The sequence below is a fragment of the Athene cunicularia genome (assembly GCF_003259725.1).
Source record: "Athene cunicularia isolate RWA chromosome 10 unlocalized genomic scaffold, athCun1 chr10_part1, whole genome shotgun sequence".
Classification (NCBI taxonomy): Eukaryota; Metazoa; Chordata; class Aves; order Strigiformes; family Strigidae; genus Athene; species Athene cunicularia.
In genome coordinates, this window is record NW_020799112.1 from 16,271,634 (window position 1) to 16,285,438 (window position 13,805).

Genomic DNA, 13,805 nt, shown 5'->3' on the forward strand with positions numbered 1-13,805 from the left:
CGGGTGGCCGGAGTCCAGCCATGCCGGCGGCAGAGGGGGCACAGGCAGCCCTGACACCGATCCCCCCTTTTCTCCAAACCCATTTGACCTTGCTCTCCCCTCGGTTTCCCCTGCGCCTATGGGTTTTGGGGTGGTCCCGCTGTAGGGTCCAAATGTGAGCAAGCCAGGGGCTCAGCCCTCACGGCACAGGTGGGAGGGACGCATCCAGCCACAGGCAGGAGTACGTGGATGCCTCCATTGCAGCACAGGTTGGGCTCGACCCTCCCCTCTCCACCCTCCCCTCCTGCTTACCCACAAGGGCCCCCCCGGCAAAAGCCATCAGCAGAGACACCACAATGCCGGCCGCCTGGAACCCTCCTTGGACACTGGGTGTCCGTGTCCGGTACGGGCCAGTGAAGTCAAACGCCTTGATGAACCTGCCAAGGGCAGAAATGGCGAGGATTGCTCCTGGCAGGAGCCCTTCCCAGGCTCTGGAGGAGCCCTGTTCCCCTGCTCTCCCAGGGACCTCTCCCTAGCCCCATCCCTCTTCTACAGTGGACAAGGAGACTCGCAATTACCACCCCTCGCTTCCTTCTCCTTTGGCCCCTGGCAAAGCTTTACCTAGGAGGAGCTTAAAATATCATATTTCTTTTGTATTTCAGACTTTCAGCCGTACCTGAACCCCCAAAACAATGCAGGGATGGAGGGAGGAGCACTTCCCCAGCCACCATGCCCCGGGATAATGCCAAGTAGTAGGGTTGTGGCTTACTTTTTGAGGCCACCAGAAGTCAGCTGCAAGAGGAGTCTTTTACACTTAAACAAGCCCAACACAGTCAGTGCACCCTGTATTTTTGAGGTGGAAAGGGGCAACTCTGGACAACTAAGAAGGACTGTTAATTGCTTCTTGCTCCCAGCCCAAGGAGCCCCAGGTAAAATCTGTTCCAGGGAAGATTTTCAAGCTATCTTACCCTTCCTTTCCATATACATCTTCTGTGGCTGCAGCTGCAGTGATGGCCCCCACAATACCCCCAATAAGGCCTGGCATGGCATGGAGGTTGTGGATGCCACATGTGTCCTGGATGTGCAACCTGGACTCCAAAAAAGGCTGAGGAGAAGGGAGGGAGAGAGAGATCAGGGACATGAGCACATCCCTGAAAAGGATTAGTTCCTTCCATGGAGGACTGGGATAAACAGAGAAGGAAGAGTGATATTGTGTCCCATTAAAGACCCAAGGGCTCGTAGACAAAGATGTGATCCAAGCTTAAGTTAAAATAATAACCTATCCTCCAAACACTCTCCTGTTGGGAGACTAAACCTTCCTGAGCATTTTGAGGCAGTAAATGGAGATAGAAGTGCATCTACAGAAGGAATGGAGGAAAGCAGAAACTCTCAAAGGGAAGTGAATCCTTCTGGTCTCCCGAGCAGGACCAGGGCTGCAGACTCCTAGAGCATCACTCACCGTGAGGTAGACATACCCCACCGTGGACACGATGCCACAGATGAACCCGACAATGAGGGAGCCGTATGGAGTCAGCATCATCTCCGCACTGGTGCCCACAGCCACGCCGCCCGCCAGCGTTGCGTTCTGGATGTGGACCTGCAGAAGTAACCACCCTGTCTTGGCATCTCAGGGAGATTGCAATTGCTCAGGGATGGTGTAAATGGCAAAGGGGGAGAATCAGCTCTGAAATATCAGGAAATATCAGGGCCCATTTTCTTGCTTGTTGGTGAAAAACAAGAGAACAGGCAGCCTCTGTCTGTAGCACAGGCGCACATAGACTCCCACTCCCCGTACCACACACATACTTTGCATCCACAAACCTGGGTGGGGAGTTGTGATGAGATGGAAATTGTCTCACCCATGTGTCATGCAAGCTCTGCTGTCACAGAGACATGTCACCCACACACATAACACGTACAAGTCAGCCCCCCCGATTGCTCACGAGCTGCCACACAGGCCCTGCTCGCCTTGCTGGAGAGCAGTGCCAAACATGGCTCTGCAACAGGCCCATCAGGAGCTCTCTGGGCAGAACGAGTCCAGTCCCTGCTGTGACTTAGGTCCACCATGTTCAGGGCAACACCCTGCGCCTCAAGCACTGCAGGACTCTCTTCCCACTTGCTCATTGAATATAGCCTCTGGCTTTCTGCCTGGATGCTGGTTTCACCGTCACGCCCTGAAACCCAGTATTTGTTCAGCAAAAGATAAGTGCCAATCGTTTCTTGGACCCTCATTATATAATCAACCTCATTATAAGTCCTCTAAGCAGTGCAGGGCTCTCTGCTCCGAGCTTACCATGTCAAGCTTGCCTTTCTTCTGCAGCATGCTGGAGAAGGCCACTGTGGTGAGGACACAAGCAGCCAGCGAGCAGTATGTGTTAATGGCAGCCCGGTGCTGGGCATCCCCGTGCTCAGAAATTGCTGAATTAAAACTGGGCCAGTACATCCATAGATACAGGGTACCTGGTGGGATGGGGAGGAGGGGACAGAGAAGAGAAAGGAAAAAGAGAGAATACAGGGACTAAAAAAAAATTGTGAAGAAGATCTTTCTGCACAGCGGGAAGTTAAATCCTGTAGTCCTACTGCCCCAGAGCAGCACCTACCATAATGGGACGAGCATCAGGAGGGGCTGGCAGAGAGGGAGAACCAAAACATGTCTTTGTCTTCCCAGGCACCATCTCAGCTCAGCCACTGATGATGGGAGCTGAATAGCTCTGAGAGGTGGAAGGCTGGGATACAAAGCTTCTCAGCCCCAGACCCTGGTTTCAGTTTGGTTTTCCTAAAGAGGGACCAGCTCCCTGCAGCTGAGTGGTCCGCATGTACAGGCCCCCCTGAGGTGGGGGCTGACTCACCGATCATAGCGAAAAGGTCGGAGTGGTACACGGAGCCCTGCTTGTCCTTACTCTGCTCTAGGTTGGGTCTGTACAGAATGCGTGTCACTGTGAGGCCAAAGTAGGCTCCAAAGGTGTGAATCGTCATGGAGCCACCCGCGTCCTTAATCTGCAGCAATGGGAAAACAGAGGTTTGCTTCTGCAATTGCCACTCATTCTGGAGCTGAGGTCTGGTTTGCATCATGCCCAGCTTGTCTGCCCACTTGTCCTTCCAGCCTGCACTCAGTCATGGGAAGAGGTGGACAAAAGTGCTCTGGTCCTGCTATCTATCCTGTTCGCCTGGCCCTGTGCATGGCCGTGGCATTCCTCTTAGCTTCCTCGTGGAAGGCATTAAGGCAGAGGGGAGTTTCTGACCTGTCCCAGTGGCAAGTGGGTTGCAGTGATACCCAGGTTGCCTCCCAAGTGCACTCAGGTCTTCTGTGAGCTTGCTTCCCAACCCTCCAAGCCCTCTTGGAGGGCAGGGACCCTGCCTCTGTCAGCAGACATCTTGTCCTCTTTGTTGCTTGATTTCCTTCTACAACACCCATGTTCCAGGAGGAAAAACAGATGAGAGGAAATCTCAAGTGTGAAGATAGTGACTGGTCCTTTGGGCTAAGACTCCTCATCTGCCTCGGGACCTACAGCAGAGGGACCCAGTGCTCTTGAATTGCCAGGCTCATATGTAAAACCCCAGATCTCCCTTCTCAGGGAATTACCACCTGCTGACTCCCTCCTTCAGAATCTCTCTATTTTTTTTTCTGCCTGGATTCTTGCATTTCAAATGCTTATTAAGAAAGTGGCTTGGTGGAACCATAGCAAAGGAAGACAGTTTGGAGAGATGCAGAGAGGAAGGAGCAGAACCAAGTGGGTGCTGCCTAAAGCCTTACATGAAGCAGGTTGAGGAGGATGTACTCGTTCACTGCAAAGAGCGTGACTTGAAACAAAGTCATGATGAGGAGCTGTATGGGGCTGGTTTTGCCCAGGATGGCCCCAAAGGCAATGCACACAGAGCCCACACAGAAATCAGCATTGATCAGGCTGGAAAAGGGGAAGGAAAATTGTGGTTTAATAAGGAAATACTTCTGTAACTCACCCACCCCCAGCTTTAGAGATCCCACCTGAAGATGAATAGGTGATTAGGTGACAACCCCAGGTTTCCCACTGACCTTCCTCTCATCCTTACATATTGTCCAGGAAAGGTGCTTTCCCCAAAATTATTTAAATAATGTGGATCATATGTGTTCTTAGCACTGGCGTCCGTGGTGCTAGGCTTGGGACTAAGGGGTGACGCTCATCTCACATTTCCCTTTGAGCACTACCACCAAATAGCACCTTTGGACTAGAAGGTGGAAAGCAAGTGAAGGTATGTGCAGGAAAGACAACATTTTAGAGACTTGTTTGCACATAATAGAGGGACAATCGCTACCAGTTGCTTGGCTCCCATCCCAGCTCTTCCACGGGCCAGTCAAGAGGTGGCATCCCAGAGCCCATCTCCTCCTTACTTCTCCACTCCAATGAGGATCTTCCCGTTCTTGAAAGAGTGGAACCAGCCTTGCATCAGGAGAGCCCACTGGATCCCAAAGGCAGCAAGGAGGAAATTGAAACCCACGGCTCCAAATCCGTAACGCTTGAGGAATGTCATGAGGAAGCCAAAGCCCACAAAGATCATCACATGGACGTCCTGGAAAGCTGTGCAGAGGGAAGGGACCATCAGCACTGTGGGGACAGCAGGGCTGTGAGTGCCATTGAATTTGGTGGTGAAAGGAAACTAACTGCATCAGTGGCAGTAGGGGGGAAATTCAAGCAAAAATGTGTGTTTGTCTCATGTCCCCACATTTCTAAGTCTAAAAATGGCTCAGATTTCAGAAACCGGCTTTTGGTTAAAAGGCTCAGTTTTGAAAGTAGAAAATCTTTATTAAAAGGTGTGTGCAAGAGAAGACCAGAGACTAATGGAGTGTACAAAGGAGAACATTTCTATTCACCTTGGTTTTTCCCCTTTTGTAAAAAAGTCAGAAAATGTCTTGTCAAAAGAAGAGTGAAGTTTTGTTAAAAACACATGAATGGTCATTTTGGGTAGGTCCATGCAATGGATGATGGTGATGTCTCAGAGCAAGAAGAGTACAAGAACAAGGGAAGTTTACAAATACGTTTTTAAATGCCACTGAAATCGGTGCCAAAATATCCTTGAGACCAGGTTCCCACCTTGTAAGATTTTGAGTGCTTAAACCAGAGAGACCTAGTTCTTCCCACAAATGCTCAGACCTGCTAACTTGAGCCCCTCAGATGCCCTTCCCCGGGGGAAGCCAAACCTGCCTGAGCCTCTTGAAAGAACTTCTCGGTGCAGTAAACCTGCTGTACTTTTTAATGCTGCACGTTTCTATCAGATAAGCATCGCTTTGCAATTAAGTGAGCTGGAACGCTGCATACTTACAAACTGAACCATGCAAACCCTCACACTGGAGACCACTCTGCCCATGAGAAGAGCAGGAGACCCAAGGCTCGGATGCCCCGCTGGGAGACTCCCACCAGCAAACCCACACTGTAGAACAGGTAAACACAGCATCGACAGAGCTACACCAGCAAGTTCTGCATTATGTGACACACAAACCATTACAGCCGCTGTAACCAGCAATGTCAGTGCACCTCAGAGGAGGCATAACTCGGGCCAGAGGAGGTTCAGTGAATCTGCTGTACCCCAAACGTGTGCTGAAATCCAGCAGCCCTAGACCCGCTCCTGCAGGGACAGTGGGATTGTATCTGCTGCTTCCACTAAGGGCTGGGTGAGGATTTGGGTGAGGTGTAGCTCTGCAGAAGTTGTGGCTTTTGTCCTTCAGTGCTTTACAAGTAAAGATCTTGCAACTTGGTTTAGGTCAAGCATTTAGACAGGCCTCAGCAATGTAGTGCAATGTTGCAGAGACAGATTATTCTGCTTGTTTTTAAAAATACCCCCCATGGCTGTGAAATTACTCATAAAAAAAGGGAAGGAGACAAAATCTGCAGCTGGTGCTGTTCAGCACGGGTCACTTCAAATGCACTTCACACGTCCTACGAACCAGTCTTCCTAACTCCAGTTTTACTGTACAATCATGCAGATTTTCCCTCTGCAGCTGTATTTATTTTCCCCTACTCTCTTCTCCAGTATAAGCCGCACAATACACAGCTAGAATTATCTGCTACCATTTGCATTATACATTCCCACTTTCATCCTAAAAGCAGAAATACACAGGTCAAAAGTTAAAGCTGCAGACTGTGTGCCCTCTGAAACCACGGAGGATCCCCACTGTGTGTTAGACCCTGTACAAACCCAGGAGGAAGAGCAGGTCTTTCCTCAAACTGCACCCAGTCTAAAGCCTTTTCCTAGCCCTTGCATTTGTTTTCCTTTGGGAAGAATAACATTGGCATCACTCAGAGGCAGCCCAGGCACTGCCATGCCCTAAAGGTTTTGCGATCCTGCTTTTGCAGGAGGACAATTGCCATCAAGAAGAAATGTTTGGGCTTTGGGAATGCTACCTGCGCTGAAGAACCTAATTTCCCTAGAGACCAGATGAGTCACTTATTAGGGAATATCAATGTGGATTCAAAATGAGAAGGAATTGTCACACTGTCTGGATCTGGCAATGGGCACCACTACACAACTGCGCAGAGGGAAGCCTGCCTTCCCAGTCACCTCTGGGCTTAGAGGACCTCTCAGTTTGTCATTCCTATCCCACTGCCATTGTGGACGGGTCCTGTGGACAGCAGCGATTGCAGACCCATTAATACAAATGATCCTCGGATGTTCAACCATCGCACTGTCTTCTGAGCAGCACTGGATGGACACAGGGATCAAAATGCCAGGTCTTGGCCACCTTGCTGTGTTTGTCCATCTTTGCAGAGAGAGAATATTTCTGATTAGGTTACTGAGAAAAACTGGCTGTGCTTTTGGGCATGTGAGCCCTTTCTCAGGTCTGAAACAAATGTAACTCAAGGCTAAACTGAGCTAAGCAGTTGCTCTTAGATTGATTTAATTGTGCAAATCCATGCAGGCATTTGAGGGGGGATATTTGGCACTGTGGTAGCAGGGGCGGGATATGAGGACAGAAGAAATGTCACGTCCTTAGCTCCTAGAAGCTCTTCCTTGGACCGCTGATGTCCTCCCAGCGCATCAGTGACAAGAGCAGCTGCTTCGTGCCAACCCGCATGGGGTTCGTCCCAAGGGCAGATCTCAAGGGAGAGCCCAGGGCAGCCATGGCTGTACACTAACTTGGAGGCTGGCTGAACAGCAGGTTTCTGTAAGCAAATCCTTTTCTGAACTAGCTAATCCTCAGCAGCTACAGGTTTCTATAGCTCCTTTGATTTAGCAGGTGTTTTTAATGGAAATGTTCTAAATAGATGCATGACTCAGGCCTGTTGCTTCCTTGGAAACAATTGCCTGCAGAAGCAGCCTGTTCTGAATGGCTCACAAAGATGACCAGCCCTGGAGATCAAAGACGGCCAAAGGCACTGCCTGGCCAAAAGGGCTTTAACCACCTGAATAATCCCTGTAGCAATACGGTGCAGCGACCCAAGAGCCCTGGGAACCTGGCAGGTTAGGAGGACTCCGGCATTGAAATGCCAGTAGCTAAAGGGTAATTTACTAGTGAGGGGGAGGACGTAGGAAGGGGAGGAAGATGTCACAGGATCTCGACAGCCGTTCCTCTGTATGCACAGAAAAGCTTGCTCTGATCCAGAGCTGAGGGAGGGGGCAGCAAGCCGAAACTTGCAGGGTGCTGGGAACACGTCAGCCCTATTCCTGGAAAAAAGACGTCATGGTACCCTGATGATAGAGCCCCAAGAGCACTGGAGGGCCATGAGGCTTTTCTCTTGCTCTTTGGTGTACCCCAAACCAGCCTCAAGGCAAAAGCCAGACTTTCCACCAATTGGTGGAGACATTGCCTCTGACATGGGATGGGATGGGATGGGATGGGATGGGATGGGATGGGATGGGATGGATGCAGTGGGTTGGGTTGGGATGGGATGGACGGGATGGGAAACAGCCAGCACCAGGACTAGGCTTCCCGAATACTCACACGGATATCGGAAGTAGAAATCGTTCTCTATATCGCTGGTCAGGTTCATCTCTCGCTTCTCTTCCTCCCAGTGCGCATCAGCTTCAGGGCCAAAGCGTACGAAAACCCCGAAGAGGACGATCATGGCCACCTCCCAGAGGAGGCATACGAGTGGGAGACGCCAGCGCATGTACGTGTTCTTTGCCATCCCCTGGTGCCTCGGCCTCTCCATCTGCAGGGATCCCCGGGGGCCTGGCAGACTGTGTAAGCCCACGTCCCCTGAGCCCGGCCAAGGCTGGCGACATATATAGGTTGGAGAGGGCGAGGTGGGGCCCAGGGAGGTGCCTGTGGCAGGATCACATTTCAGAGAACGGGAGCTTCAGCAGGCTTGCTCCTCTCTCCCTCCCTTCCTCCCTGGAAGGAGGGACAGGTCTCAGCACCTTTCCTGCGAGCTGCTCCAAGCACCTCTGAGCCCTGCCTCCTCCAGGACGAGTAGACATGGAGGCCAGTGTGAGTGGGGAGTGGAGACTGGGTGTCCTGCCCCCTGCTCTGCCCAGCCTCACACCCCTTCCCTTCCCCTTCCAGGAGCACCCTGACCCCTGCCGCCCTGAGTGCCCTCCCTCCCTGCACTGAACGCTCCCCTCACAACCCCTCCCCAGCTCTGCAAGCACCCTTCCCCAGCTGGCACCGAGGGTGAAGGCAGAGTGCCTCTTACTCCAGCTCTCTGCTGTCCCCCCTGTTTCACAGGGCACAGCGGCAGCCCCAGGATGACCTTTGTCTTGGGGTGAGACTGTCCTGCTCCTTGCTTTGCAGTGTGCATCCAGACAGTCAACCGCACCCTGTGAGCCAGGGTGGAGGTGAGTGGGGACATTGCCACTCCATGCAGGGCAACTCCCAGAGCCTCTTGGGCAACACCAAACTGTCACCAGGGGCCGTTTTCCTCCTGTGAGCCTATGTCCTGGGTACAGAGTTGGGGGGACACATCCTTGCTGCAGCAGGGGGCTGCCCATCCTGAACCAGAGCATCTGGCTCTGACCAAGAGGAAATGGGGCTGAGCACAGGGTCCACACTCCCTTCTGATGGCCAGGGGAAGATGAGTTGTGGGGCCTCTGCACATCCCTGCCAAGGCAGCCTGAGTCACTGGGCTGGGTTTTTGGAAAAGCAGTCTGTGGGGCAGTCCCAGGAGGAAGAGGAAGATGCATGCTTCAGACCAAATGCTAAGATCCTGCATGCGTGCACAGACACGCAATGGCCCTGCCAAAGCTGCCATATATCTATAAAGATGTTCAAGTGACACGTGTCCCATCATTTCCTGGAGTGATTTAACCAGTGCATCCTCCCGCAAGACAAACCGGGCTGGGGCTGCATGAACCAGGGCAGTTCTCTGAGCTGGCGCTGGAGATGGGGCTGGAGACCTCAGCGCTGCAGCCTAAACACCCCCTCCTCTGGTATGGGGCTTCCTTAATTAATAAACACAATGCTGCTTTGTTCCCATGGTTTTGAACCATGTGCTCTTTCCCCAAAGAGCCAGGCAAGTCCTTCAAACAGATTCCAGCTCCTTTCACTGCTTGCAGATCTCTGAGATGCCTGTCAGTCTTCAAGAGATGAAAGACTGCAGCCCAGGCAAGCTGCCCAAATTTGCTGATGGCATCTAATTGTGGCCTGCAGGCTGAGCAAGCAGCACTGATTTCTGTGTTGATTAGGGAATAATTTGAGTTTATTATTTTTTCTTGTTTGCTTTCTTCTCAAAATGACAGATGGCAGAAAAATGCTGTGGATGGTCTTGAAGAGACTGACGGCCACACAAAATCATTCTCCAACCTTATTTGGTCCCTGTGCAGGCAGCAGCGCAGAGGCAGCTTTGGGAAGAGCCGGGGAGATGCAGCTCAGGAGGTCTTCTGTATGGCAGAGGGTCCAGACACACTGGGGAGGGTCAGCTGGGAGTAAGACAGCAAGTGAACCCAGACAGCAAGGGAACACCAGACCACGGGACAGCGTCGGGGTGCAGGCTCCTTCCTGCAGCCCTGGGGGAGCACCGGAAGGTCGGGGCTGCAAACCAGCGCTGTGCTGGACTCAGCAAGGGTCCAGACCAGCAACCATCCCCTGCTGTCCATGCTGGGGCTGAGGAAAAGAGAACCCCACCTGCCTAGCCCTTACCCGGCATGAGCAGAGCTTCAGCCAGCTTTGGCTGGATTGGGGTCACTTGGTGGGGACACCTAAAACAAGTGGGTGTTGCTGTTGTCCTGAGGACAGGCACTCTCTCGAGCCATGCTGCTCAGGGTCCACCCACTATATTTTTAGGTCTCCCATTACACATGATTTCTGCAGGGCTATCTCAGCTGTACGCACCAGGAAAGAAGAGATCTCCAACTAGAGAGAAGCTGAAATCCCTAAACAATAGCTGAGCCCTAATCGCTAGAAGCACTGTTGATATTTGCCTGTTGTCCTGCCAGCTACGTGGCAGGACCAGTCTTCAGCCCTACCCTAAAGCAGCTCTTAGACACCTTGAGAAAGGCAACAAGGGACACAGAGGAGATTTTTCTAACACAAGGGAACTTGCTAAGGTAGCGTAGCCACCAGCAATTATGCTTCGTGATTACTTTTTAGCAGAAGAAAACCAAACTGCAGAGATTTTCTAATCCGTGGTCTCACTGAAATGGCAGTGTCCCAAGAAAAGCAGTTTGCAAAGCCCCTGCAAAGCCCAGGAGGCAGCAGCTCTGTCCCACCCGCTGTCCCCAGCCCCTCTCCCCTGCGTCTGGAGGCCGAGGACAAAGCCTAATGGCTTTTCTGCTGGCCCAATAGTCTCACTTTGCTGCACTGCCTTGCGCTGCCCTTCCTTATCGACCTGCAGATCAGCACTTTGCCACTGCAGTCCCATCAGAGCTGGCACGCTCCACTGGCTGCCTGTGTCGTGAGAGCCCATTAAAGGACCAGCTTGTCTCCAGGCTCCTTTGCAGGGCCAGGGTAATGCTGGAAAGGCTGACAGGGCTATGCCAGCACAGGTGCCTGCAGTGATGCTGGCAAAGCGCCTCCTACGGTGGGTTAGACCAAGTCCTTTGCATCCATCTTACACGGTACCTAACTGCACGGTAGGATGCGTGGGGTAGATTTCACCATGCCCCAGTCACAAATATCAAGGTGCTTAAAAGCCCTGTTGGAAACTTCACACTGGTGTGATCCAGCACGGTGCTCGCTGGGGGCAACACTTGCCTGCACCACCACTGAATTTGGCCCACCATGTCCAGCACCCATAAGAGCAGCAAAGATTCCCCCAAAAAATCAATGAGATGATGGTGGGAGAAGAGGGGAAGGTACATTTGCTCTTCTGCTCTGGAGACATGGGACTAGAGCTGGCAGTGGTTAGGACTCTTGGGAAGGCTCTGGGTGAGTGTGGAACAGCACTGGTCCTAGCTGGGTCTTTCCCAGTTTCTCACTTTTATAAGCACTAAAAATATTTGAGAGATGTTAAAACAAAATCTAAAGCACACAGAAATCCCTCCCTCTTGCCTAGAGGCCTCGGGGCAGCTTCACCCTGGAGAGGAGGGAACGGGAGCTCCTTGGGTCACTCTGAATTGTCTCGGCAGATCTTATTGCAGCCAAGGCACTGTGCTGGCTCGGGGAGGTGACCACAAAGCTGAAGACCCTGGGGATCTGGAGGTGCCCAGGGGAGGGCAGAGCTGGAAGCACTATCTCTACTGTCCACAGCATTGCAGGCACTGGCCTGACAGTCCCTGCCTGCTTACCCTTGCCTTTCCCTCCTTTATCTTCTGGCAGCTCCAAAGATTCACCAGTGAGGAGAATCTGGTAAAACCAGGCAACGCCAGAACTTCTTCAGGGGAGGGCTGTGAGGAATTGGCAATGGACAGCGATCCTTTCTCCTCACTGGATTTACCCTGGAGCTAATGCTGGCTTGCCTAACTCACTGGTGAGCAGAAGGGAAGCAGAACAAATTTTTTTTTATTAAGACAGAAACAAAATAGTTGCCTCCCTAGTAGGCACCAGTGACTTCCCATGTCATGCTATACTCAGGCCAAAGCAATCTCCAAGGACTTTTAACACACAAGAAGCACAGCCAACCCTCTCAGCTGCCCCCTTGTCTTCCTGCAGATTCCTCGGACTGCCTGGAGATCCACCAAGGAGCCTTTTGCCCAGCTTGACTTGCTTTCCAGGATTAGTGGGCAAAGCAGCAGCAGTCACTGGCAGTAGCCTTTGGACACATGGGGTGGAGAGGGCACTGGAGGATGACAATCTGGGGAGGCTCAGAAGCCTTCATGCAGCACAAGTGAGTCTCTGGGCATTGCCCAGCATCAGAGGTGACTCGTTGCCTATGCAGGTCCTTGAGGAGTGTCCTGAAAGCAAAGAGTCTGAGTCAATCCAAAACAAAAGCTTTTTTTGGCTGGCTCAGCAGAATGGCAAACTTTCCACTGGGGCGGGACAGAGTGGTGGTATAGTGGGAGATCAAACAGTTCATTTAGGTCTGAGTTTTCTCAGCCCTTTTTTTCAGCCCTCACCATTATCTCTCAGAGAGAAATGTAGGAAAAAGGTCAAGCAAGACTTTTTAAAGTTAAAACCCCCCATATCTGGATCAAAGTGTCAACCAAATGCAAGCCCAATTTACAAGTGATTTCTCTTGTGCCCTCTCCTTCCTTCCAAGAAACTGCATTTATCAGCAAGTAAATGATTGTCCAGAAAGAACCCAAGGGCTCTGTCTGAGAGAGAAGTCAGTGTCCTTGGGGAGCAGGCAGAGAGGGCGAACATCTCTGCAAGCAGCGCAAGCGCAGGACGGTGTGAGAAGCAGAGGCATGAGCAACTCTGGCTGTCATGCTGGGAAACACACAGGTCACCAGGTCCCAGCCAACATCTCTGATGTCTTTCCCAAGAGCTGGATGGGCTTCAAGAGCAAATACACTGCAGCGGGCAGGAAAGGAGCAGGGGCTTGAGCAGCTGATGGCAGTTCCTATGATGGGAGCTGCCAGGCTTTGCTGGGGAACTCCCCTGTGCCCTGAGTTTGTTTCTGGTCCCGGGTGGACTGTGATAAGGCAGGTTTTGGTCACACTCTGCTAAGTGTCCTCAGCGGGCTGCTGGGACGGACGCCAGTGGCTGGGCAATGGTAGTGGGAGCATGGTGGGGCTGGGTCTCCTTCAGGGCTCTTACACAAGAGTGATATATTGACAAGAAGCACAAGACGTCTCACAGGACCAAGCGTAACCCCCACCCAGGAGGAGGGACCCATGGCTTGCCAGGGAGCTCACATCCCCAAAACCACAGGATGCCTGCCACCCTTTCAACCAGAGAGACCTGGTGTCCTTCCCTTGCTCTTGGTGCCAGGTTACTCCTGCGCACCCAAGGGGATCAGCTCCTCGTTCCAGCTCATTAAACTCACTTGCATTCACAGTCACTAGCAAAGCTGAATGGGTGGCTTATTACCCGCTTGTCTTTGTTGCTTTATAAATACAACTGGCTGCAGGTGACACTGGTTTAGGCTGGGGCATTCAGGCTCCAGAGAAGGGTGGCGTGGGTATCTGACGGCTCTGGTCTGCGAGGCTTCCTCCTCCCTGTTACCCGGTGTGATCCGTCCACGCTTGGACCTCTCCTTGCCTGCTGCCACCCACGGGGTAAGATCTGCTCCAAGGCCTGCAGCGAGACGATGCCCAGAGGCAAGGTGGTTGATGACAACCGAGGGTCTTCATCCTCCACCTCCCCAGACGTCAGCCCCTGTCCAGGTGTCCCGTCCCTACACCTTTTCACCCACACGGGCCCTGGGTTGTCCTTGCCGTCCGAGGAGGAGGCTCGGGGAGGAGGATAAGCCCTGGGGCTCCCCCGGGGCTGCAGGATCTTCCGGGCACCCGGTGGAGCTCCTGCTGTCCTGCCCACGGCCGGCCGGGGAGGGGGCTGCGGGGGGGCCGGTTCGCAAGCAGGCGTTGGCCTCTAG

The 13,805-nt window shown here is 52.5% G+C and overlaps 1 protein-coding gene across 1 annotated transcript; it reads right to left on the minus strand.

Annotated features, from left to right (window-relative positions):
• Nucleotides 1–178: 178 nt before the first annotated feature.
• Nucleotides 179–8,097, minus strand: RHCG (Rh family C glycoprotein). The gene is made up of 8 exons (XM_026856076.1): nt 7,895–8,097; nt 4,349–4,535; nt 3,734–3,884; nt 2,829–2,976; nt 2,273–2,439; nt 1,439–1,576; nt 948–1,084; nt 179–416 (listed from the first exon to the last, which is right to left on the minus strand). The coding sequence occupies exons 1-8, from the start codon at nt 8,079–8,081 to the stop codon at nt 179–181; spliced, it is 1,353 nt and encodes a 450-aa protein (XP_026711877.1). The 5' UTR covers nt 8,082–8,097.
• Between the last annotated feature and the right edge of the window lie 5,708 nt (nt 8,098–13,805).